Source organism: Ruditapes philippinarum, unplaced genomic scaffold (genome assembly GCF_026571515.1).
Source record: "Ruditapes philippinarum isolate M1 unplaced genomic scaffold, ASM2657151v2 ctg13752_1_1_1_1, whole genome shotgun sequence".
NCBI classification, from domain to species: domain Eukaryota; kingdom Metazoa; phylum Mollusca; class Bivalvia; order Venerida; family Veneridae; genus Ruditapes; species Ruditapes philippinarum.
Genome location: NW_026860599.1, coordinates 1 through 24,342, shown reverse-complemented (window position 1 = coordinate 24,342; position 24,342 = coordinate 1). Strand labels below are relative to the sequence as shown.

General features: G+C 33.4%; 2 protein-coding genes across 3 annotated transcripts; both read left to right on the top strand.

The window, feature by feature from the left end:
- The first annotated feature begins 39 nt into the window (after positions 1–39).
- Positions 40–24,038, top strand: LOC132712740 (baculoviral IAP repeat-containing protein 2-like). 2 transcript variants are annotated; one of them, XM_060695167.1, is made up of 9 exons: positions 40–2,619; positions 12,793–14,649; positions 15,356–15,526; positions 16,449–16,585; positions 17,267–17,306; positions 17,588–17,710; positions 22,217–22,492; positions 22,823–23,047; positions 23,245–24,038. In XM_060695167.1, the coding sequence occupies exons 2-8, from the start codon at positions 13,095–13,097 to the stop codon at positions 23,041–23,043; spliced, it is 2,523 nt and encodes an 840-aa protein (XP_060551150.1). In that variant the 5' UTR covers positions 40–2,619; positions 12,793–13,094; the 3' UTR covers positions 23,044–23,047; positions 23,245–24,038. The 2 variants fall into 2 exon arrangements, with proteins under 2 accessions (XP_060551150.1, XP_060551149.1); XM_060695166.1 differs by lacking the exon at positions 40–2,619 and having other exon boundaries at positions 12,205–14,649.
- Positions 2,490–2,966, top strand: LOC132712739 (uncharacterized; the record flags this gene model as incomplete). The annotated part of the gene is given in 2 exon segments (XM_060695165.1): positions 2,490–2,619; positions 2,959–2,966. Coding segments are annotated over 2 exon segments (138 nt in total), but the record flags the coding sequence as incomplete, so codon positions are not given.
- Positions 24,039–24,342: the final 304 nt, after the last annotated feature.

Below are 24,342 nucleotides of genomic sequence, written 5' to 3'. Positions count from 1 at the left end.
AAAATTCCAGCACTCTCCATGAACAGCTAAATCAAACCGAGCCTGCAACATTTTAAATTTTGCCATTTTTTACTTTCTTTAGGAATTGTATTTCTCTCTATTGAGATGCTAGGTTAAGTCCAGGTTATGGTTTCTCTACTTGACCCTGTTTTTGGGGCATTTGTCTCTTTCCAACGACAAATATTGTTTTGCTTATGTCTTCCATATTTGAAATGCACATACGTTGAACAATCTTCTAACTTAAGGTGGAGTAGGCGGTTACTGGGATCAAGGTCACGGTCACTGGTGCTTGTACATATTTATTGACCTATTTCTTTCATATTTAATAGGTTGATACCTTTGGTGGTTCTCTTACTTAAAGATGAATCATGTTAAGGTCTTATGCCTAGCAAAACTAAATGGTTATGACTTTGTCAAGTTACATGTATATTTATGCGTGTTTACATTTTTCTTGACGAGTGACTTGGTAAATTTGTTCGGTTATTGATGAGATGAGAATTTTGACCATAGTCAGCTCGCGCTCAACATTGTTAAACTAGAGAGAAGTGGAGTCCCTAAAGAAAGTCTATTAATATGACACAATTTTAAAGAATGCAGATTCGGTTCGATTGAGCCTTTTCATGGACGGTAATGGAAAAAGCAAGCTACTGTAAGCAAACATAAGCTAATGACCGGATCCAAGATGGCGCCCTTTTGTTTTCTTCAGATGTATATCTTTCCTTGTTTCATACTATTATGGTTACAATTTTGTGTTCCTTCTTCTAGTTGTTGTTCTCGTTTACGGTAGGTTTTTTCCCTTTTGTCGTTAGTTTTTTTTTTAAATTATGGTTATTTCTTCCCCGACCCTTGAGTCCCCTTACACTGTACCACTTTACCTTGCAGGCCGCTAAATCATTCAATAAATCTAATTCTTTAGTTTCCTTGTCGGTATATTTTCCTGTTGTGTCTGATCAAAGTGATTATTATGTCTGTGATATGCCTTGTGCCCTATCTTGTTTTTGTTTGGGGTCCTGCTGGGCTCCTTGCCGCTGGTCCTTTGTTGCTAGGTCGTGAACGCGCATTTCCTTGGTGGTCTTTTTAATCATATTTGGAGTAAAGACCTTTTAAAAGTACGATTTTTTCATAACAACCGATCTTGCATTTTGCGCATGTGCATTCTTAGTAGGGCAAAAGCATATTAAAAATAGACTACATTTAGCGTAGTTGAAGTCTTTAAAAGACGTGATTATAAGTTATGACACCCAGAAAACAGAAAATTTTATGCGATTGATGATGAATTAAAGCGGTAATTATGATATTTATAAGAGATATACAAAATTAGCGGGTCTTAAAATTCAATGACCTCTGTTCAAGGTATCATTAAATGACTTTTTCATCAGTAATTTAAACTGAAACAGCAGGGTGTTTATGAAAAGTTTTATTACCGATGTATTACATAATATTACTTTGAAAGTGAATTGGCAAGGCAGTAAGTGTCAAACGGATTGACACGTGACCGGTTGTTATTTGCCAGTTAGTTTACACGGGACGTTATAGTACAATGACATAGTTTAAAACTTAAAATTATGAAAATTGTAATGTAATTCAAGTTTCTTTTATTTATTCCAATCTCGTCAATGATTATTAATTTTGTAAAGTGACAAATAGTGTACGTGACTAGCATTTTCATGTGTTACGAAGAACCGGATAAAATGTGTTTTATTTACCACCTATTTAAACTTATTAAGAGTTTGAAAAATTATTTAAATATATTTATATGACTTAAAAAATTCTCTTTGGCATTACAGTCAAACCGGATAAAGGATAAAAGAAGGTAAACTGAACACTAAAAATACATAATCAAGTGTTCCGACTTATTTTCAGAATGATAATTAACCTCGATTTCATTATTATACAGTTATAAAATTTCTTTAGCTTTAATATGGAGGATTTCAACAACAATTAAATTGACTTCTTTATTTGATAATATATTTCCACATTTTTTACAACAATTATCTCAATGTCAGGTCTTAAACAATCGTCTTTTCCATGCCCTTTTATGACAATCTTGGCCCCAAAGCTATAAAGGTATCTTCTGTGTTTCTATTAAAAGCTTTTTTATATGATTTTCTAATTTTTAGCTTAAACTAACTCGGAAATTGTCTATGAATTTCTACTACATTTCTATGTCGAGCAATGCTCTTTTTGCCCTACGCAGATTGCGCACACGCGAGAAAATACTACTTCCGGTCAATTTTTCATAGCAACGGATCGCGTCGTAAAAAGATATATCACAAGCTAATGTAAAGACCATACAAGGGATTACTTTGTGATTCATTGAGTCAAGTTCAAGGTCAATGTTTCTTAAAATCAAGAACCTGGTATCGTCACATCGCGATGTTTCTTAATTATTATATTCTTATAATGTAATTGTTATGTATTATTAATTGATCATAGGTGGTTCTTAATATTAGTAACATTGATATAATTCCTTTTTTTCGATACTTCAGCTCTTGAAGAATATAGTGAGCAACCTGTACCATCTTAAAAGTTCAAAATATATACCACAAACGTTTGAAGATTTCATTGAAAAGGAAATAAATTCAGACACATCATGTTGCAAGTTCACTGTTGACCAAGGTATGTTTTCTACATTTCCTCCCTATATAAAAACGAAATAACACAAATTTATATTTATAATTTCCGAAATGTTTCTGTATTATTAAAGAACGGAAGACATGTGCATTATTTTACAACAATGTAATTGTCATTCATATTATTCATCTTTTAACAGGTTTTTAATATGTTGAAATATTTATTTCACTGTCAAACATTTCCACCTTGAATGCCATGATCTTGCACAGGTTCATGTTTGATATAATCGAACAATTCGCTACTAAGTTTCTTCCAAATTTGACCTGTTGTTTAAAGGAAGTAAACCTGTGTATTCTAAGATTTAACTAACTCATGTTATAACAGGGTACTAAAATCTAAAAAAGAGTGATCCCATTAACATTTTCACAACAAAATTACATGAAAATTGCAGACTCTGTTTGATCGAGTCTGTACACGAAGGATAAAGAAAAAGTGTAACATCCCTTACGTTCTCTAGGACCAACTTGAGTGGTACTTATGTAGGAGCAGTAGTCCAGTGGTAGGACGCGCGCTTAGGGATCGAGAGGTCCCGGGTTCGAACCCCACTAGGGGCACTGCTAATTTCCTTGAGCAAGAAATTTACCTGCGATTGCTTTACATCACCCAGGTGTAAATGGGTACCTGCGAGGGTGGTATAAATCCGTTGCGCCAAAGTGTCGGCTGCACTAAGCGGAGTTAAAAGACTCCCCAGGGAGATTGATAGATAGATACCAGTAGCCCGATGACCAGGGGTAATAGCTGTAAAGTCGGTGAACGTGCGTAAGCATGAAACTTAGACTATAAAATGCAATTACTTTTTTTTTTTACTTTTTTACTTAATTTTCAACTCTTAAAAGTGTTGGAATCAGTTATCCCAAAGGACCAACAAAAAATATAACAACACTGAAGTTAATACGCAGTGATTTTTCTCACTAAATTGGGAAGAGGCCTTAGTCTCTTGATTTTGGGGAAAAGTATCGCTAAAATTTCTAAATTGGGAAGAAAAAAAAAACAGGTTTAAGTTCAGATCTTTTGGGAAAACTGCATCATTTTAAGGAAAATTTCAATTGGGAAGAGTCCTTTTTTCGGGTCTGTTATATAAGCAGGAAAATTGAGTTTTCTCACTTAATTTGGAAGAGGCCTTGGCCTCTTGATTTTTGGGAAAAGTATCGCTAAAATTGCTAAATTTGGAAGAAAACAAGCAGGTTTAAGTTAAGATTTTTGGGAAAACTGCATGATTTTAAAGAAAATTTCAATTGGGAAGAAGCCTTTTTTTCAGAGTCTGTTATATAAGCAGGAAAATAACTACAGTGAGTACGAGGCCATTTTTTACAGCTGTCACACAACACTTGACACCTAATTTGGGAAGTATAAAAATATGGAAAAAGTGTGATCCCTCAGAAGCACGAATCAGAACAAAAATTGCAGACTCGGTTTAATTTAATGTAATTTCTGTACATGTGGGGATATTTAACATCCCTCACGCCCCTTAGCACCGGCTGGAGCGGCACTTTATTTTCAACACGTAAATGTGTTGGAATCCATGATCACGAAAGACCAGAAAAATATGAAAACACTGAATGAGGTTTACAAATCGTATGTTGACAATTGAAGTGTTCAGCGCGTTATAGCCATTCAAAACAATGTAGACATGTGTCCAAATGGCCGCTTTAAACATATTTTACATGTACAAAACATGCCTTTGACGGGATATCTATATCATTTAATGTGTTTTTGGCAAGACAATTAAAAAGAAGTCGGGCTGTTGGTCTCCAGGGAGGAATGATGTGGTATAGAAGGATCATACATACTATCTTGGTAATTATGCCTATGTTTATATCCTCACTTTAGACAAGGGGCGTTTTAATTTGCCCTGGCCTTTTGTACCTGAATGCGTGTGTGCGTTCCAAACTGTTGTGTCACGTGAAACTCTTAAAGTACATGAGCTAGAAACAACAGACATTACAGAAATGTTGATCAGAACAATTTTTCAATTTTCGATTTGTGTCCCGCGTATCTAAAAATGTAATGACGTAGAGTATAGTTATGCACCTGTTTAGTTTGTGGATTTATTCAGTCTTTGATTTAGTAAAAGAATTGAAATTTTCACTATTTGTCTGACATTGCCAAATAATTATTTTACCAAGAGTCATGGAACTTTAAATTTACAGAATTGTTGGTCACATTGTGTCGTTGTGCACCTTGGGGGGATGCTAGCGAATTTTTCAGTATTTGTAGTGTTATTGCTCCTTACTTAGTATTTCAACTTGTCATTACACTTTACAGGAATGTTGAATAGCATATTTAGTTGTTTTGTCGTTTTGAGCGTTCTTTAGGAATTCTTTATGTCTCAACCACTTGGGTTGGGTGGGTCATGTTGAATATCCTTTGTCTGTCTGTCTGTCTGACCAGTCCAGAATTATGAATATGAATAAGAGATTTATTGTCAATATTGAAGCCGAATTCCACCAAGTCATTATCTTCTGTAGGTGACCCCAGTCAAATGTCACCACCTATTGTAGGATTTACGGTATTTATTCTGCAACTGAAACATTACCAGGTCAATAAACGAAGGATGTGAATGTTAACGTACATGTGTTTTTTTTGTCATACATACTGTTTACTTATGCTCCCGGAAGGGTGAGCACATAGTCGCCGCTATGTCCGTCCGTCCGCCGCTATTCTTTTCCGGGACATAACTTTGAAACAACAAGAGGTATCAACATGAAACTTTGTAGGTTTTTTAGGTAGAAAGATGTCATTGAGTAGAAGTGCAGGGCAAAAAACCCGAAAACAAACACATAGTTGTCTTGCCTAATTTTGGAGTTATTGCCCTTTGTTCATTTTTAAACTTTGAACTTTGTCCGGGACATAACTCTAAAACTATAACAAATATCAAAATGAAACTTTGTAGGTAGATAGATCTCAATAAGTAGAAGTGCAGTGCAAAAGAATCATAACTCTTGAAAATCTTGTCTAATTTCGGAGTTATTGCCCTTTGTTCATTTTTACACTTTGGACTTTGTCCGGGACATAACTCTGAAACCTTAAGAGGTATCAACATGAAACTTTGAAGGTAGATTGATCTCATTAAATAATAGTGCAGTGCAAAAGTACCTTAACTCTGCTTTGCTTTGTTTTGGAGTTATTGCCCATTGTTCATTTTTTTCACTTTGAACTTTGTCTGTGACATAACTCTTAAACTATAACAGATATCAACATGAAACTTTGTAGGTAGATAGATCTCATTGAGTAGAAATGCAGTGTTGCAACAACAAATTGACATTATGCCAGAGAAGAGATTGCTCCGCCCACTGATTCACGTGACCCGGTCATTCAGAACCTTAGACAAAACACGGTACCGACGTTTACAGGCAACTATTATGCCATTAAAGTTACTAATGAATTTACCTTATATAATTTGGTATATATAAAAGTTTAATGTTTTTCTTGAATAGTTCAATGTATAATGGTATTTTAAAAGAAGTAACAAATAACTTCATTCATGCATTAATGATGAATAAAACGTTTGGCAAAGATCTTGTTATATTTCTCGTTGACTTCAAGGAAGATGTTACTGACAAAATATAATTTTAGTTTACAAATTCAAAGATAGTTAAAATTGAAGTAGCGGAACATATAGATAGTAAAATTATATCAATAACACAGTAACATTTACAAATGTTTTTAGGGTTTTATGTTCGAAATCATTTATATATAATGCATTTGTGCATAAGTTATTAAAATTGAATGAGAAAATTGCCCTTGCTTAACTCTGTAGTATGATACATGATTATATGTATATTTGTATATTGGATATGTTTCGTGATAAAACGCAATATTACTCACTTCAAAATAAGTTTCGCATACACCAGACGGTGAGACCTCGGTTTTAAATTAAAACCGTGATCAGGTATGATGTAATTGAAGCAGATGTATCTAAATATTTAATCCTAATTCATTGACCTTTAATAGAAATATTCAGGTAGGATAATTTCACATAAAATATTCATAGCATATTCTCTCATTTTATTCGCAAGTACTTTTTTCTACTGCAGCATTTTATTGACACTATGTTAAGAACGAACAAAAATTATAATATATTATGTGATTATGAATAGACATAATTGTAATAAAGGAAGGAATAGAGAATTTGTTTAATTGTTTTCCCTGTTTAATGCATTGTGGTATAGCCAGACTTCATAACCTCTGATCGCAATTCAAAATTCCATTTTAATTAGTTCCGCCCATTGTTTTCTCGTTTAGGGCAAACGCATTATTTTACTTGCGGACCTTATGCCGCTTTTCATGGAATGGCACTTACATGTCACATTGAAGGTTCCATGATAACCACCATATAAACACATCTGCGGATGTTTCAAAATTCCAAATTTTACCAGGTCACGTTAAATGTTGAATACAGCTTAGGCCGGTGATAGGGGTTTGACGGTTACTTGCACATTCCATTACCGTCCATGCCGTCTATGAACAGACACAATCAATTTGAGCCTGCAACATTTTCAATTTTGTCGTTTTGTACGTTCTTTAGGGATTCTTTATTTCTCTCTATTCTAACTTTCGTCAGAGATGTAGACAACATCTAGATATTATACATGTCTCTGCTTTTGTACCTGCTATATGACTTATTATTTTTATATATACAAAGTTACTGATATTTTTTTTTGTAAAATGAACTAACTGACTCCATCTGTCATTAATTCAGTTGGTAACTTTGATATACCGATTTAATAGCTTTAAATTGAAACAAGATTGCATTTGTGAAAAATGCTATGCCACCGCATTAATACAACACTAAATAGTAGTGAAGGAACAGATGTTTTTGTTTCTTTACAATTGAAGATTGTCAAAATGCATAGATCCCTGACCTATCTAATTCTTATTATCAGATTAGTGGTTAAATCAATTGTTATTCAAATGAAAGATCAGAGTAGGAATATATCAATGCAGTTGAGTCTAGTGACTCTGGTGGTGAAGGTCATATTTCACAAAGCGTAAATTTCATGACTACATCAAAGGACAACACAGTAAGACACTTTGTCAAAATCTAGGTCAGCTGGTATCAAAGTTCACTTTACATCTTAATCTGTGCACATGGTTCAAATTTCATAGCTGTACACCAAAGGACAAGAAGGAATGTCACATCATCAAAATCTAGGTCACCTGATATCAAAGTTCCATTTTACAACTAAAACTATGCACATGGTCAAAGTTTCATTGCTGAACATCAAAGGCCAAGAAAGTAGGTCACTGTCCACTTGGGCTAGGCATAATTTTGACCCAAGGGTTTAATTCAAAACAATCTTGATACAGGTCCACCAAACAACATTTCATGTCAAATATCTGAGCTGTAGCTTTCTCCAATTCAGAAAATATTTGTTTTAGTTTCTGTTAATGAGAATCAATGCCCCCGGGCAGGGCCAATTTTGACACCAAGGGAAAATTTTGGTAGAGGACCTAAAGATGATATTATATAGCAAACATCAAAGCTCTATGCCTTGTACCTTCAGACAGGAAGATTTGTTAATTTTTTACTATATGTACATAGTGAAAATCAATGACCCCGGGGCGGGGCCAATTTTGACCCTGGGCTAAAATTTGAACAAGCTTGGTAGAGGTTCACTTCGCAAAGTCTCATGCCAAATATTTAACCTCTAGCCTTTGTCAATTCAGAGAAGAAGATTTTTCAAGTTTGTACTTTATACATATAAGAAAAACTATCGCCTCTGGAGCAGGGCAGTTTTAACACTAGGGGCATTATTAAAACAACTTTAGTATAGGACCCATAGATGATATTATATACCAAATATCAAAGCTCTAAGCCTTGTACCTTCAGACAAGAAGATTGTTTGATTTTTCACTATATGTACATAGTGAAAATCAATGACCCCTGGGGGTGGGCCAATATTGACCCTCGGGCTATTATTTGTACAATCTTGCTAGAGGTTCACTACACAATGTTTCATGCAAAATATCTAACCCTAGCCTTTGTCAATTTAGAGAAGACGATTTTTAAAGTTTTTACTATATAAGGAAAACCTATGACCCCCGGGGCGGGGCTAATTTTGACAGTACAGGCAACATTTGAACATCTTTGGTAGAATACTTATAGATGATATCCTTTAACAAATATTTAAGCTCTAAGTCCTGTTCCTTCACGCAATAAGATGTTTTGATATTTTTACTATATGTACATAGGGAAAATCAATGACCCCCGGGACTAGGCCAATTTTGACCCCAGGGCTATAATTTGAACATTCTTGCTAGAGGTTCACTACACAATGTTTCATGCAAAATATCTAACCACCAGCCTTTGTCAATTTAGAGAAGACGATTTTTAAAGTTTTTACTTTATAGATATAAGGAAAACCTATGAGCCCTGGGGCGGGGCTGATTTTGACACTAGAGGCAAAATTTGAACAACTTTAGTAGAGTACCTATAAATTACATCACATACCAAATAAAAAACGTCTAAGCCTTGTACCTTCATACAAGAAGGTATTTTAAGTTTTTACTATATGTTCATAAAGTGAAAATCAATGCCCCCGGGGCGGGCCGATATTGACCCAAGGACTATAATTTGAACAATCTTGGTAGAAGTCTATCAAACAATGCCTTATGCAAAATATCAAAGCTCTAGGCCTTTTGGGTCTTTACAAGAATATTTTTTTTAATTTATTCTTGTAATTCCTTTTGGTTGTCATGGCAACCAGATTTCTGCATGGAATGAAATTTTTGGAAGCCCTTCACCCAAGGATCAAACCTGCCAAGTTTGGTTGAAATTGGACTAATGGTCTTTCACAAGAAGATTTTTTAAGTTCACTATATAATCTATAGAACACACAAACATACATATATATACAGACATACATACAAACACACAGACACACACACACAGGTGAATCACTAGATGCCACCGCATCGCAGATGCTGCGGTGGCATAAAAAATCTAAAATAATTTCAATATAAACACTGCTGCACCATTGTCTTATACAAATAGTTTGTCTAAGGAATATGGCGGATTTTGCAGACATCTTAATTAGCGTGAAACTGATAACGATCGCCGATTGGCTTATCTGTAGGACCCCTGCCAGCTTGATTGACAGGCGGCATAATGTCAATTAACTTACTTTGCAATTCTGCTTTCTGAACACAGAAGGAGCAAACTCTTGGGCAGTGTATAGCTGAATTAGCATATACTGTAACCCAACGAATATTCGCGACCAATTAATATTCGCTTTATTCGCGGATTGTCACGAAGCGCGAATATTTGTTTGCGCGAATAAGTCCGCACGATTTCGCGAATAAATTGGAGAGAAATTTTTATTTTAGACGTTGTTCATGCAAAGCTACTTGACCGGATATATTCGAATTTTACGGGCACCTGTTAGGATGTAATGAATTGTTATGAATATTGCCATAAAGCAATAAAAACACAAACTAAGTAAACTACTACTATTTTATAAATATCAAAAGAACTCTATGTCAATATAGCAATCAAAATAAACATCCACATTTTAATACTATTAAATATAATAATAAATGTTTTAATAAATCGTTTGACAAAAGTGGGAAAACTATCGAGCATCACAAAAGGCTATTGTTTTTTGGATCCTATAAAATAATTGTTTGAGTGAATTGTTAAGACAAAGGTGGTATAAACCTATCGAGCATCACAAAGGGTATTGGGTGTACATAATTACAAACAGTGAAATACAAAATGGTTTCATACTAGTATCGATTTTTACCCATCAAACTTAACAGCCTGTATTATAACATAATTTTCTCGGCGTGGGTTCGATCCCTGATTGGAGAAGGTATTTTTTTATGAAACGCTTAAATTGAATTTCTTAAAGATTTTTCTAGATAAACTGTGGGTACAAAATATAAATATGTTATAGAAATAACGACATGTTTAGAAATGAAGACGAACTATGCGTACATATATAGAGAAAATGTTTTGCTGAATTTTGATCACAATTCACTTACCAATACAATATAAGGCTAGCGTATTGTTAATCCCATTTAAGACACCAATAATGACCTCAATTATTGAAGATTAATAGTCGGCAAATGGATTTACGGCCCCATCGGACTCTCCAATCCGCGAATATTTTTTTGTCGGAAATCAAGAAAACGCGGAAATTAATATTCGCGAATATGTCCGACCTCGGCAAAACGCGAAAATTTGTATTCGCGAATATAAATTGGGTTACAGTACTTGCTATATACTTAATATTTTCGTGTAAGGGCAAACTAAATGTAATGTTAATCTACTGATAAATAATACATGTTATTGGATTTCGTATCAATGTGCTGATCATTTTTACAGTAGGCATGTATATACTCATTTATAACCGTTTTATTGATCAGTAACTTTGGCTTTACGACCTTCGGGTGTCCCAAATACTCTTATTGCTTAGCAACTTATGTTATGTTTATACGTGTACATTTTGTTTGAATATAAACAATGATTGCACATCAAAGTGAATTGGTCCAAAATGGAAAGTCTGCAGTAAAATAAAGAAAATATTTTGATAGACTGTATTGATTTTCATTTGAGGCAAGAAATCACAAAATATTTAAATGTTGTTGGTAAAAATGTGATACATGATTGGATATTACATATTTATATGTAGTAGATAATAAAGTGTTCTAAAACAAAACTTTATTATTCATCGTATAAATTTTCAAACTAAACCGCTGATAACTTGATCATCATTAACACTATCCAAATGATGCATTCCTTTTGTTTTTACCAGTATTTGAAATACTTCTTGAAGAAGTGCCCATTGAAGGTTTAATCACATTCCCAGACAGAGTTCTTTTTGTACTCGGTTCAACATCAGGTGTCAAGTGCTGCGTGCACATGACACCTGCTGTTGAACCGAGTATAAAAACGTTGCAAAAGTTGCCCCGTACTTCACTTTAGTGTTGTTATATTTTTCTGGTCCTTCGGGATCATTGATGCCAGCACTATTAAGTGTTGATAATTTGGGTTCCGCTCAAGCCGGTGCTAGGGGACGTGAGGGATGTTGCACTTATTCATTATTCCTCATGTACAGACTCAATCAAACCGAGTCTGCAATTGTCATGTAATTTTGTTGTAATTAATGCTTCCGAGGGATAACATTGTTTCCAGATTTATATATTCAATTTAACAATGTGGTGTACAATCCCATGATGCATTGTGCAGTCTCAAGGCTAAGGTCACACTTGAAGGTCAAATATCACACAATATTTTGTCCGGTCTTTAAATCCTATATCATTTTAGGCATTTTGTTCAAACAGGGCTCAAATGATCACCTCAACATGGCCATGGGCTAAACTTTCAGGCTTAAGGTAAATGTTACACTTGAAGGTCAAAAATCGATTATTTTGTGTCTGCACTTAAAATTCTATACTTTACAAATTGGATAAAATCGACTCAAAGATAGTAGTTTTTTGCATTCATATTTTTATCTTTAAAAAAAAATGATGAATTGCACTTAATAATACTCTTTTTCAAAGACATGAGTTGTGGGTATTCGTCAGCTCAAGTTTGGATATCATTTGATTCAAATTCATTATTGTTTTTGCCTTATTGAGTAAATGAACACTATCGGTTTAACTAGATCATTCCGACTCTACATCCAGGAATGATTGTATTTTAATTTTGTTCTCACTTCAATAGCAGTAAGGTAATGTTGTATCATAGTTTGGAGGCCTTTCTGTTGAAAATGTGTCAGGGTTAAATCGTATACATATACATGCACAGTGCGTTAACTGGAGTGCGGGTATTAGTTATCCGCACTCCAGAGCATGCCCATTGATTGGCTCATTTTTTGCTTGCTGGGGTTTACATATTGTGACGGCAGAGAAAAGGAAAGCGACAGAAATGTCATATTCAGATGTTCGTTCATTGGTTCATTTTTGCCGGGGTTTCATATTGTGACAACAGGGAACGTGCTTTTATGTTTGACTATGATACAAAAGAGAAAGAACACCAAAACACTCGGCAATCTGATTAATACTCGGGGGCTACGCCCCCTCGTACAAATCAGATAGCCTCGTGTTTCGGTGCTCTATCTATTACATAACATACTTGTCATTCTCAATATTTACTTATAACAAATGACAGATAAGCATAAACTATGCAAAATTCATTGATAATATTTACAGATGATCAGTGGGATAAATACTCAAGTCGAAGCTTCAATGGAATTTCAAGCAATTGGCCTATTTACATTACAAGACCGATTGCACATACAGAGTATATAAACTTTCAGGAGGACGTTTTAAATATTCGTTTGGCACAACGGCAACTCTCAGACAAAATAGCAGAATTACCAAATGTTCTGTTTCTAGAATATCATAATGAAATTTTGCTTACATTAAGCCAAAATAATACAATTTCTTCAGAGTCATTGACAGACAGCACCGCTCTTTATTCAGATATTAAAACAGTGCAACAGTGTTGCAAGATGTTTCACAACACAGAATCAATTGTCAATCAAAATAAACATTGGTGGATTCAGTTCACTAAAGAATATGTGCCTAATTATTTACCAAAAAATAATTTTGACCTTTTACCTATTTCATTACCAAACATTTGCTCATATATAGAATTAAAATTGAATCATATAGATTGTGAATATATTTCTGCATTAAATAGGGGAGATTGTATTTCAAAGAAAATATTTGATGCATGGTTAAATAGATTGATCTTCAGATCTATAGATGACAAACATTTGGGCATGCCTTATAAAAGAAAAATGACTGACAAAAGGTATGTTTTGGAAAACGTTAGAACAAATATAATGTCAGAACCTTGGCAAACTGTTTGTATTCATGACCATGAAAATAGTGACCATGCCTCAGAAACTGAAGAAAACCATTGTAACCATAGTAATTTTCATTCAGTGGGGGCTTTGCCAAATGAAATATTTCAAGCTGGAAAAAGAACATCAGTTGTAAATTTGAATCAAAGACATCAATTTAGTGGAACAACAGTTGACCTTAACACACAACCTGCTGGTTTACAGCAAATAGAAGAAAATGACGAGTCGCCAAATAAAAAAGAAAAAGATCCTATGAAATCTATTATTTGTCATGAAAATGATATGTTTCCATGTAGTACTTACATTGCTAGTAATCCAGTGTTTACTGAAGAAAGTAAAACCGAACAACGTCAAGAAACAGCCAGAGCTGTTAACGGCAATGAAGATTTATTAGCAACTGATAATCCCATTAGTGATACTCAAGCGTCAGAAACTGGCAATGCTGCAGATATTCCTGCCAGTGATCTTCCAAGTCCCGAAGTTGACACAGCTGATCTTCAAAGGTTTGAACCGTTAATACATATAATTGACAAAATAGCAGACGGAGAAAGAGTCCCTCCTCAAATAACAATGCGTTATGAATTACTCCGATTTTGCACCTTAAGATCATTTCCCAAACACAATAAGCCATATATAACAAGAATAGCTCAGGCAGGTTTTTATTTTGCAAACGCTGATGATGAAGTTGTTTGTTATTGCTGTGCACGTAGAAAAAGCAATTGGCGCGAAGATGATATTCCTATAGAAATCCATAGAGAGTTAAATCCTAATTGCAATTTCCTTCTCACCAATTTAGAGGTAAACGTGCCTGTCAGAATGTCAGAATTATTAATCCAAGAAAGTAATAGATCTACATGTTCTCAAAATCTTGAAAATGCCAACCAGATTAGCTCAGCTTCTACTTGTGACACAATATCATGTAATACAAGTGGATCGACAAGCTCCTCTAGTGTAACAGCAAATACACCTGCTCCAAATGTGACACAGGCTATATCATCACCTGTTGTTTCAACAAACAGTGATCTATCTCAAAATAGACTGCAGTCAAGAGCACATGGTAATTTTGTAATGACCTCATCAGCGAGTTCATTTGTACAGAAGCACCAATCAAATAGTGGCTCAACTTCAAATGGTATGGAAGCCTCTCCAGTTGAGAGTTCAAGTTCATTGAGACCAACATCTCAACTGTCTGCTCCAAGTATGTTAAATAAGATATTTATCAAAAATGATATGGACATTTATGTTTGGAAAATTTTTTGTATGTTATTAAAAGCTTTCTATTATTTTATTTACAGGCATTTTATGCGTCAGAAATCTATATTTTTTATTCTTTTGAAATCTCAAACATGTGTTTAATAATGTTTTATTAATGGATTTAGAGCATGTTTAAACAACCAAAGAAAATAGGTTGAATGTACAGTTATGTGTCATTAATGTAGCAATTTAATGTAAACAAAATAGTAATTTGAGCAAAGGAAGCAAAAGTTTTTTTTAAGCAAATGGTATGTATTTGGAAACTGTAACAAATTACCAAAAAAATCAAAAGTTTGTGAGAGAAAAAAAATGAATACATTTCTGAGACATAATGGGCTTTCAGTTATTGATTGTAGATGTTTTTGAGTACTTGTTGTTCTGCTTAAAAGAGCTGTCTACTTAAAATATATTCTATCATTTAAGAGATTTTATTGTAAAAGATTCAAACCCTTAAATCTGAGTATGAAATTGAAGATAAACTTTATTTGTTTTGATTTACTTAAAGACATTAAGATTTTATAATTTCACTAAAAATGTTCTTTCACTTTTTAGACTCAATATAGTTGAGTTTGTGTAACAATTTAAACATGTGTTTAATTGTAAGAAGGTGTTTATTATGAAATGTACAAGTATAATATGAATATTACCAGGAACTGATACATCAACCACTCCAAAATATCCCAAGTATGCCAGCAAAACTGCCAGGGTGTTAAGCTACAATGATTGTGGAGACATTGTGATACCACCAGATAGTTTGGCTACCTCGGGATTTTTCTATGCTGGCTTTGGTGACTGTGTTAGGTGTTTTCAATGTGGAGTTGGTAAGTATATTTTACATTAATCTTTGTGTTAATATAAGAAAGGAGAAGCAAATATCATCCTCCTAATGGTCCTTACTAAACATATAATCCATGTCCCTCTTATCTTTTGTGACGTCTATGGCCAAATGGTTAAGGTCATTGACTTCAAACCACTTGCCATTAACAACGATGTGGGTGCAAATCCCCGCAAAAAACTTTGGAATCTTTCTGATAAGGAAGCTATCCAGCTAGCTTACAGAACATTTGTGGTTCAATCAGGTGCCAGTTTGTGCCTGAAATAATGCACAGAGAGGCAGTTGAGGTCTTCCTTCACAAGTAAAGCTGGAAAGTTTTGTTTGTTTGTTTCATTTTACGCCTTTTCCCAACACTATTTCAGTCATATAGGCGGGTAGTTTCGTAACCATCGTTCCTGGAGAGTTACACCAGTACTAGACAACCTTCCTCCGTGCTTAACTACCAAAGTGTCTCCCGGGGATCAAACCCACGCCAGAGAGGTAACTGGATTAGAAATCATCGACTCTAACCCCTCGACCACAGAGGCGGTAGCCATTTGACTTGTGTTGAAGCGATATAAGCCGAAACCCCCTCAAAAAACCTTTACCGAATCAGTATGAGAAACAGGAATTTTTTTTCGATCTCCAAATTTTAAATATGTTTTTTATCTCTTTTTTATCTCTGTAAAGTTACCTTAGAAATCCCAAACTTGATTGTATTTGAAAAACAATCTAGACCTTAATGATTACTGAATTTTAGTAATCGGGATTCCTTTTTTTTTCTTTTTTTTTTAAATAATTAGAAAAAAAACCCAAACAAACAAACCAAAAAAAAAAACAAAAACATACAAACAAAAAACAAATTTAAATTTAATGTGTAAATTATGGGTTTATTCTATGTTTTCAAATAATTTACCCGTGATTTTCAGGTCTTCGTCATTGGTCAGAAGAAGATGATCCTTGGATCGAACATAGTAGATGGTCAAAGGATTGTTTATTTGTTCAACAAGTGAGAGGTCAAGAGTTTGTGAATATTGTTCAAATGGCTGTACAGTATTCCCAGAATGTAAGTTTCTTAAATTTTCCTGACCTTTTTGTGTTGGTACACTTTCATAAAACTAATTTTTTGGAAAAGACTGAGGCAAAATTGTCATATATTCGATTTGAATTTTTATGCAATATTCTTTTAATGTTCTCGACATGAATACACTTAAGAAAAAAATGGCCAAATGTGTCAGGTTAAAGCATTTAGATTTCATGATAGTTATACCAGTGAACTATTGAAACGTTAAAGTAACTGTAAAATGAGCGACTCAGATTGCTTCAATCATACAATATCCACAATATCTGTTTTCTAATATCCAGTTTGTTATTGTCAAATGACTTGTTTTAAAATTACTTGTTGATTCTGTCTGCGTCTTCATTCCGTTCAATTTATGTAGATTCATTTCCGTTTCAAACGTTTTATACAGAAAAAAAACATGCTGGGACTTTTAAAAACTTCATTTTAGCGTGATTTGAGTTAATATGATAAATTTGATGTTTTGTCATTCATTTGCCTGAGTATCCCTTTAAAGAATCTGTCTTGTACTTACTAAAAATATCCTCATGTACATGATTTATTTATTTAATTGTGATTGTAATAAACTTCTTTATTGCTTTTAAAAATTACATACAAAACTATAATTTATGCCAGTATGTAGATGTCTTTAAGATATTAAACTGTTTACCTATTTATTTTAATTAGCAAAATGGAAACGACCAGACTCCAGGTGGAAGTCCTACCGGTAAGATTTGTTCTTTGTTATTAACTACATGTATGCACCAGTAACCTAGTTGCTCTAAGAATATTGAATACATTCTATGCTAAATAGTTTGTCCTTTATTGCAATTTTGTAAAATTTTCTACTTTCTCTTTTTAAAATGCTCAATGTTTTTACAAAATACCACCTTTTGAGGTGATCAATTAAATACCAGAAAAAGAACTGGAACAGAAATTTATGAATAACTCCAGCTTTTTTATATTTCAATTATTGAAAGACATCGTCATGTATTTTTTATCAAACAGGGTCTTCTTCCGATGCTGAGATAGAGCGCCAAATGCATACAGATGCTGCCCAAAGTGTACTAGAGATGGGCTACACTCCACATGTCATACGGAGTGCCTTACGTGCAATAAGAGATGGAAATGGTAGGCAAATTTAGTTTAACTTCAACTATATTAAGATATAAATTGGTGATTTATATAAAAACAAGTTCTATTTAATTGATTTAAATTAACCTAAGGCTTAAAATTTAATATTTTTTTATATCTCAACGGATTGCCCACATACTTGGACACAACCACGCTTTGGACGGACAATAACCTCGTGTTGATTAGACTGTATTTGACCTTCTATCATAAAGCTGAAGGATAAATTATTTTAATTTTGAATGATTCTTGCTATAATTGGCTTCATATATGGACGACAAAAACCTCAAGTAAACCATATCGATAATGAACTTCACTCATCAATGACATTGTCTGTAACTTTGATATTTTAGAATGGATTTTCTTCATACTTGAGCACAACATTCTCTAAGACATTGTTTTAGAAACGATTAATCTCAATATATAATTGACTCATAAATGACCTTGACCTAGAAGGTTAAATTATTGTAGTTTCACATTTTTGGGGCATTTACATGAATCACTTTTTACTGTCCCGTCTCAGGAACTGGTAGAGATATTAACTTGAAACTTCGAACATCAAAGTAATATCACAATGCATATATCTGTGTCAAATTTCATAAATCTGATAGGTAGTTCAACATAATAATGCCACTTAAAAAGTGGCAAAAGCTTTCTTGTTAATGAATTTTGTTAATACTTGGAAACAACAATCCTTTGGAAAGTTCCTTCAAGATCACCAGACAGACCTTGAGTCATTAATGACCTTTACTTCTAAATTTGCAAAAAATTTTCTAAAACTTGCTACTTAAATGTTATTATGCCCCTCTTCAAAGAAGAGAGGTATATTATTTTGCTAATGTTGGTCTGTCTGTCTGTCTGTCTGTCCCTCGGTGGACCACATTGTTTTCACTGATAACCTTAAAAAAATTTTTTTAAAAGTCTTCATATTTTACGTACTGATTAGTCATAACTAGTAGATGACCCCTTTTCATTTTGGGGTCACAAGGTCAAAGGGGCCTTAAGTGTCAGAATGGTTTCCTCTCATTATCTTTAAAAGTATTTATCCCTAACTATTGAACCCTATTGATTTTGATGTCACTAGATCAAAGGTCAAGGTCACTTGGGCCTTAAATGTTAGAATGTTTCCACTCATTATGTTGAAAACTATTTATCACAAAGTCTTCTTATTTCACATACTAATTGGTAAAAATTAGTAGATAACCCATAGGGATTTTTGGGTCACTATGTCAAATGTCAAGGTCACAGAAGCCTTAAATGTCAGAATGGTTTCCGCTCTTTATCTTGAAAGCTATTTAACACAAAGTCTTCATATTTCACATACTAATTAGTCATAACTAGAAAATGATCCCTTTGATTTTTTGGTCACTAAGTCAAAGGTCAAGGTCGCAGGGGCATTAAATGACAGAATTGTTTCCGCTCATTTTCTTGAAAACTATCACAAAGTCTTCATATTAAACATACTGATTTGTCATTTCTAGTTGATGACCCTAACAAGTTTGGGGTCACATGGTCAAAGGTTAGGGCTGAGTGGTTAAGGTCATTGACTTCAAACCACTTGCCATTCACCGCTGTTGGGTCCAATACTGACAGGGACTTTGGACTCTTTCATGTGAGGAAGCCATCCAACTAGCTTTCGTAACGTCAATGGTTCTACTCAGGTGCTTGTTCGTGCCTGAAATAATGCACAGAAGGACATCAGTAGGGCTTCCTCTACCAGTAAAGCTGGAACGTCGCCAAATGGCCTTAATTGTGTCGATGTGATGCAAACCCAATCAAACAAACAAACAAAATAGGTCAAAGGTCAAGCCTCACTTAACTGGTAGTATGGTTTCCATCCATTATCTTGAAAACTACTATATTAACTATCATTATATTGGGGTCAGTGGGTCAAAGGTCAATGTCACAGGGACATTGAATGGTAGTATGGTTTCCGCCCATTATCTTGAAAGCTATCATATTTTACTTTTATACTTAGTAGATAACCTTTTACAATTTTGGGGTAACTAGGTCAAAGGTCAAGGTCACAAGCACCTTGAATGGTTGTAGGGTTTCCACCCATTATCTTAAAGGTAATTTATCAAAAAATCTTCATATTTCACATAGTGATTGATAAGAACTAGAGGATGACCCCTATTGATTTTTGTGTCTCTAGGTCAAAGGTCAGGGTCACAAGGGCCTTATATATAAGAATGCTTTTTATCTTGAAAACTTTTTAACAAAACTTTATGTTCCATATATTGATTGGTTATCAATAGTAGTTGACCCCTAACGATTTTAGGTCACTGAGTAAAATGTCAAGGTCACAGGGGCATCGAATGTTAGTATTGTTTCGGTTCATTATCTTGAAAACTATTTATCACAAAATCTTCATATTTCACATACTGATTGGACTTAACTATAAAATGACTCCTATTGATTTTGGGTCACTAGGTCAAAGGTCAATGTCGCAGGGGCCTTAAATGTCAGAATGGTTTCTGCTTATTATCTTGAAAACTATTTACGATAAAGTCTTCATTTTTCACATATTGATTGGTCATCACGGGAACATGTCCCCTAATGATATTGGGATCACTATGTCAAATGTCAAGGTCACAGGGGCCTTAAATTTCAGAATTGTTTCCCCCTACTATCTTGAAAACTATTAATTACAAAGTCTTCATATTTCACATGTTGAATATCCATATGTAGTAGATGACCCCGATTGATTTTGTGGTCACTAGTTCAAAGGTCAAGGTCACAGGGACCTTTAATGTAAAAATGGTTTCGGTTTATTAACTTGAGTACTTATTATCACAAAGTATTTATATTTCACATATTGATTTGTCATAATTGGGTCACTTGTTCAAAGGTCAAGGTGTTTGTATTTAACATATTGATTAAGTATAACTAATTGGTCATTATTTTTCTTTTTTCCATACCTGAACACTTCAATGTACCCATTTTTTGTTAAGCTTATGTAACAAAAGTACCAATAATATCAGTCAAGGGTTATTTACTTTATATGAATTTATTTTAGTTCGATAGTATGGAAGATATAAGCTTAATGAAACACTTTTGAATAAGCTCCTGGAACTAACCAGCACTAAGCAATAAAGTATAAAGTTTCTTGCTCAAGGAAACAACAATGGCTTGACCCTGACTGGGTTTGAACGCTCTTGGCCAGCAATCCTAAGATTACTAGTCTGACGCGTTAAACCACTCGACCAAGCCACCACACTGAGGGCTTGAAAGTCGGGCATATGTGTTGTTCGACATTTCTTGTTATTAAATTGATTGTCTTCATATTTAGACACAACATCCTTTAAGTACAAGACCTTAACTTGACCTTGACACTTTAAATGAAATTAGTGAATTTTGCCATATCTGGCCATTTCTGGCCATATCTTTATTGGCGACGCTGATGAGCGGCGTCGTCTCTTATGGAATGCTTTCTATTTTGGCTTACGGAAGGAGCTGTTATTATTAGCAGTTAATGTTATGTTGTGTTAATTAGTTTTATTTTGATTCGTAATGTTGTTATATTTGTATTTAATAACTTTTTGTCAAAAGCATGTGCATTGTGATATTATTTTCACGAAATTGCAGGCTCAGTTTAACAGTTTGTTTATTTATAGATAGGATTTATACTTGGACAATTAAAAGATGACCTTTGAGTTTATTTGACCTTCTTTTTTTTGAAATTACTGAAATTGTTAAAACTTTGTATTTATTTACGATTTATACTTAAACAAAAGAACACAAATGACGAAACCGACATGTTGAGTGATTCAGATATGACCTTGACCGTACCATTAATTTATCTTAAACGTCAATGTCAAATGATTGAACTTTGCTTAAATTGTCAAAACTTAATTTATTCGAAGATTTGATTGACACTTGTACTATCGTACACATAAAACTACATTGACATGTTGAATTATTTAAGTATGACCTTGACCTTTACATGATCATTACTATCAATGTCAAATTATTGAAATTTGCTTAAATTATCATAACTTGGTTATTTACTTATGAATTTGATTTATTCTTGGACACAAGAAAGCATATGGCAAAATTATTTAATTCAAATGTGACATTAACTGCTGAATGACCTTGACTGTCAAAGTCAAATATAAGTTGTATTTTGTTCAAGAAAATTATGTTTTTTAGGAGTAATATATATTGCAATATTGTTACTCTGATGTGGTTGACTTTTGAAGTAAGAAATTCTGTAGGGTGGCCCCACTTACATTTAATATAATTTATGTATTGATTAAGATATTCGGCTAATTATATGCACAATAAGCATAAAAGGTGCTACCGAAAAATTTAAATTTTGGAATTTGTTGTTATTTCATAAAAATTATGTTTTATTGATATGCATATTTACCTAACCAAGCCTGTATGCATCACAAAAAGCACAAAGACATATACATGTACTTAGTATTAATTTATAATTAGTAATGAAAAGAAAAAAATATTGTCGTACATGAGGATAAAAATGTTATAATAATATTTTAAAAGATGGGCGAACTTTAAGCGCCACAATATTGATGGAGAAAATCTTCGAATTAGAAGATGAAGCATCGGCCAATGTTGAAAATAACCAATCTATCCAAGGAACTTCTTTGAACCAGTCAAATACAATTGCTCAAGCACCAGATCCAGTTAACAACAACACCCAAAGCCAAAGAGTATCCCTCGATACTAGTTTAGCGTCATCAAATTCTGCAAGGACTCAGTCAGTTACAGCATCCTTAACGACAAATGCAAGCAGTGGAGTAACCAGAACCCAAAATAGTATGTAACAAATTTAATTGGTTTATCCCTATCGATAAGACAAACAAATGATAGATTGTTTGAAGATTAATGATTACAAAGGGGCTAAAGTTCTTCAGTATATGTATTTTCTGGAGGTTAGAGGAATAAACAAACCAAATTGTTTTCTAAATTTTATATAAATACAATACTAGTGGATACACAACCATGCCTTTTGGTCATATTGTAAAATATTAGTATTTTTAGACATAAAGTATTCAATGTTTTATGTTACTTGGTTATTAGTAACAAGTGAACTAAATGGACATTTTGTCATGAATTTGAATATTTACTTTTACTTTTCACTTTTAGAAAAGTCACAATTATTGGAACAGAAAAAGCTCAAACAAGAAAATGAACAGCTGAAACAACAATCATTGTGTACCAAATGTAAACAAAATGATGTATGCATCGTTTTTCTACCATGTGGACATTTAATTACATGTGAAACTTGTGCTCCTACTATTAGATACTGCTCGGTAGAAGGTTGTGGAAAATATATAAAAGGCACCGTTAGGACTTATCTAGCATAAACTGGTATGCTTTTGTGTGATTCTAGTATCTGTTTAACATGTATATCTAAGTATTGGTTATAATTGTTAGAAACTGATACATTATAAGCTGTGGCTAAACTGATATATATCTATTGTCAGTCTTATTTATTCTTGAAGTTCTTTAAGATTTATGAATAATTCCATTTAAAAAACTCTATTTTAAATGTGTTTCTCTTTCAGAAATGAAAGGTTGGTGTTTTACTTCAAAGAAGTGTTGTTGTCAAGGATTGTATAAAGAATGCAAGGAACAAATTCCTACAGCAGCTGACTAGGACGGCCATGAAATCAGAACTGCAAATCACCATGTTGTTGTTTGCGCATACATGTAATCTTAAAATATGATCACACTAGTGGAACTATGTGATTGAATTTAAATATTATTGGTTAGCACCATAATGCACATCATGAAATTATGAAATGCTGCTAATCAAACATTATATTTAGTAGATAATGCCATTATCGAAGTACCTACACTATGTTTATAGAAACTAGTACTGTCTGACAGTGTAAATTTGATATAAGTCAAATTCAGTTATGTTTAATAAAGAATGTCTTGATTATCTTAAGTGCAGCATACATGGTAAAAAGTAAAATGATGCAATAGGAGAGCTACATTCGTATAACATACTTGGTAAGGTGCATAAGTGTAGCACATGTGGTACAGTGTAAAAGCATAGACAAATTCTTTTAAAAAACAAAAACAATTACTCGTTTTATGAAATTTATGTAATGATTTTAAGGGAAAGGAAAACGGACTTATACGACTGTTATGAATATTTACGCAATAATTACCTACCAAAGAAATATTACATACAACCAAACTAATATTTAAATTGAATAAGTTGAATATAAATGATTGATATGTCAATTGTTGTTTACTTACTATGCTCTGTAAACTGTAAATATGTTGTTTATTATATTTCCCAATGGACTGAAAGCCAAAATGCCAAAAAGCCACACACAAAAAAAAAAAAAACAAACAAAAACACACACACACAAAAAAACACACACAAAAAAAAACTAAAATAAAGCAACACACAAACAAACAAAATCAAAAGAAAACAAAAAAAAAAGACACACGAAAAAAATACCAAAAAATAAAACCTAAAAAAAAAAACACACACACACACACACAAAAACGTTATTTGTCATTTAAACCATTAATCATAATGTTTCTATGTGTATATTTTTTTTTTAGTTGAGAAAGTAAATAGTATTCAATTATTGTATGAATATGAGGTGAAAGTCATTACCATTGACTTAGATATTCACATATAT

What these genes read in the sequence shown, in the direction of transcription:
- LOC132712740 (XM_060695166.1), top strand. Translation starts at nt 12,765, where the DNA reads ATGCAAAATTCATTGATAATATTTACAGATGATCAGTGGGATAAATAC. An exon ending in ATCTCAACTGTCTGCTCCAA is followed by an intron (nt 14,650 to 15,355) that starts GTATGTTAAATA and finishes GAATATTACCAG; the next exon opens with GAACTGATACATCAACCACT. An exon ending in AGTAACCAGAACCCAAAATA is followed by an intron (nt 22,493 to 22,822) that starts GTATGTAACAAA and finishes TTTCACTTTTAG; the next exon opens with AAAAGTCACAATTATTGGAA.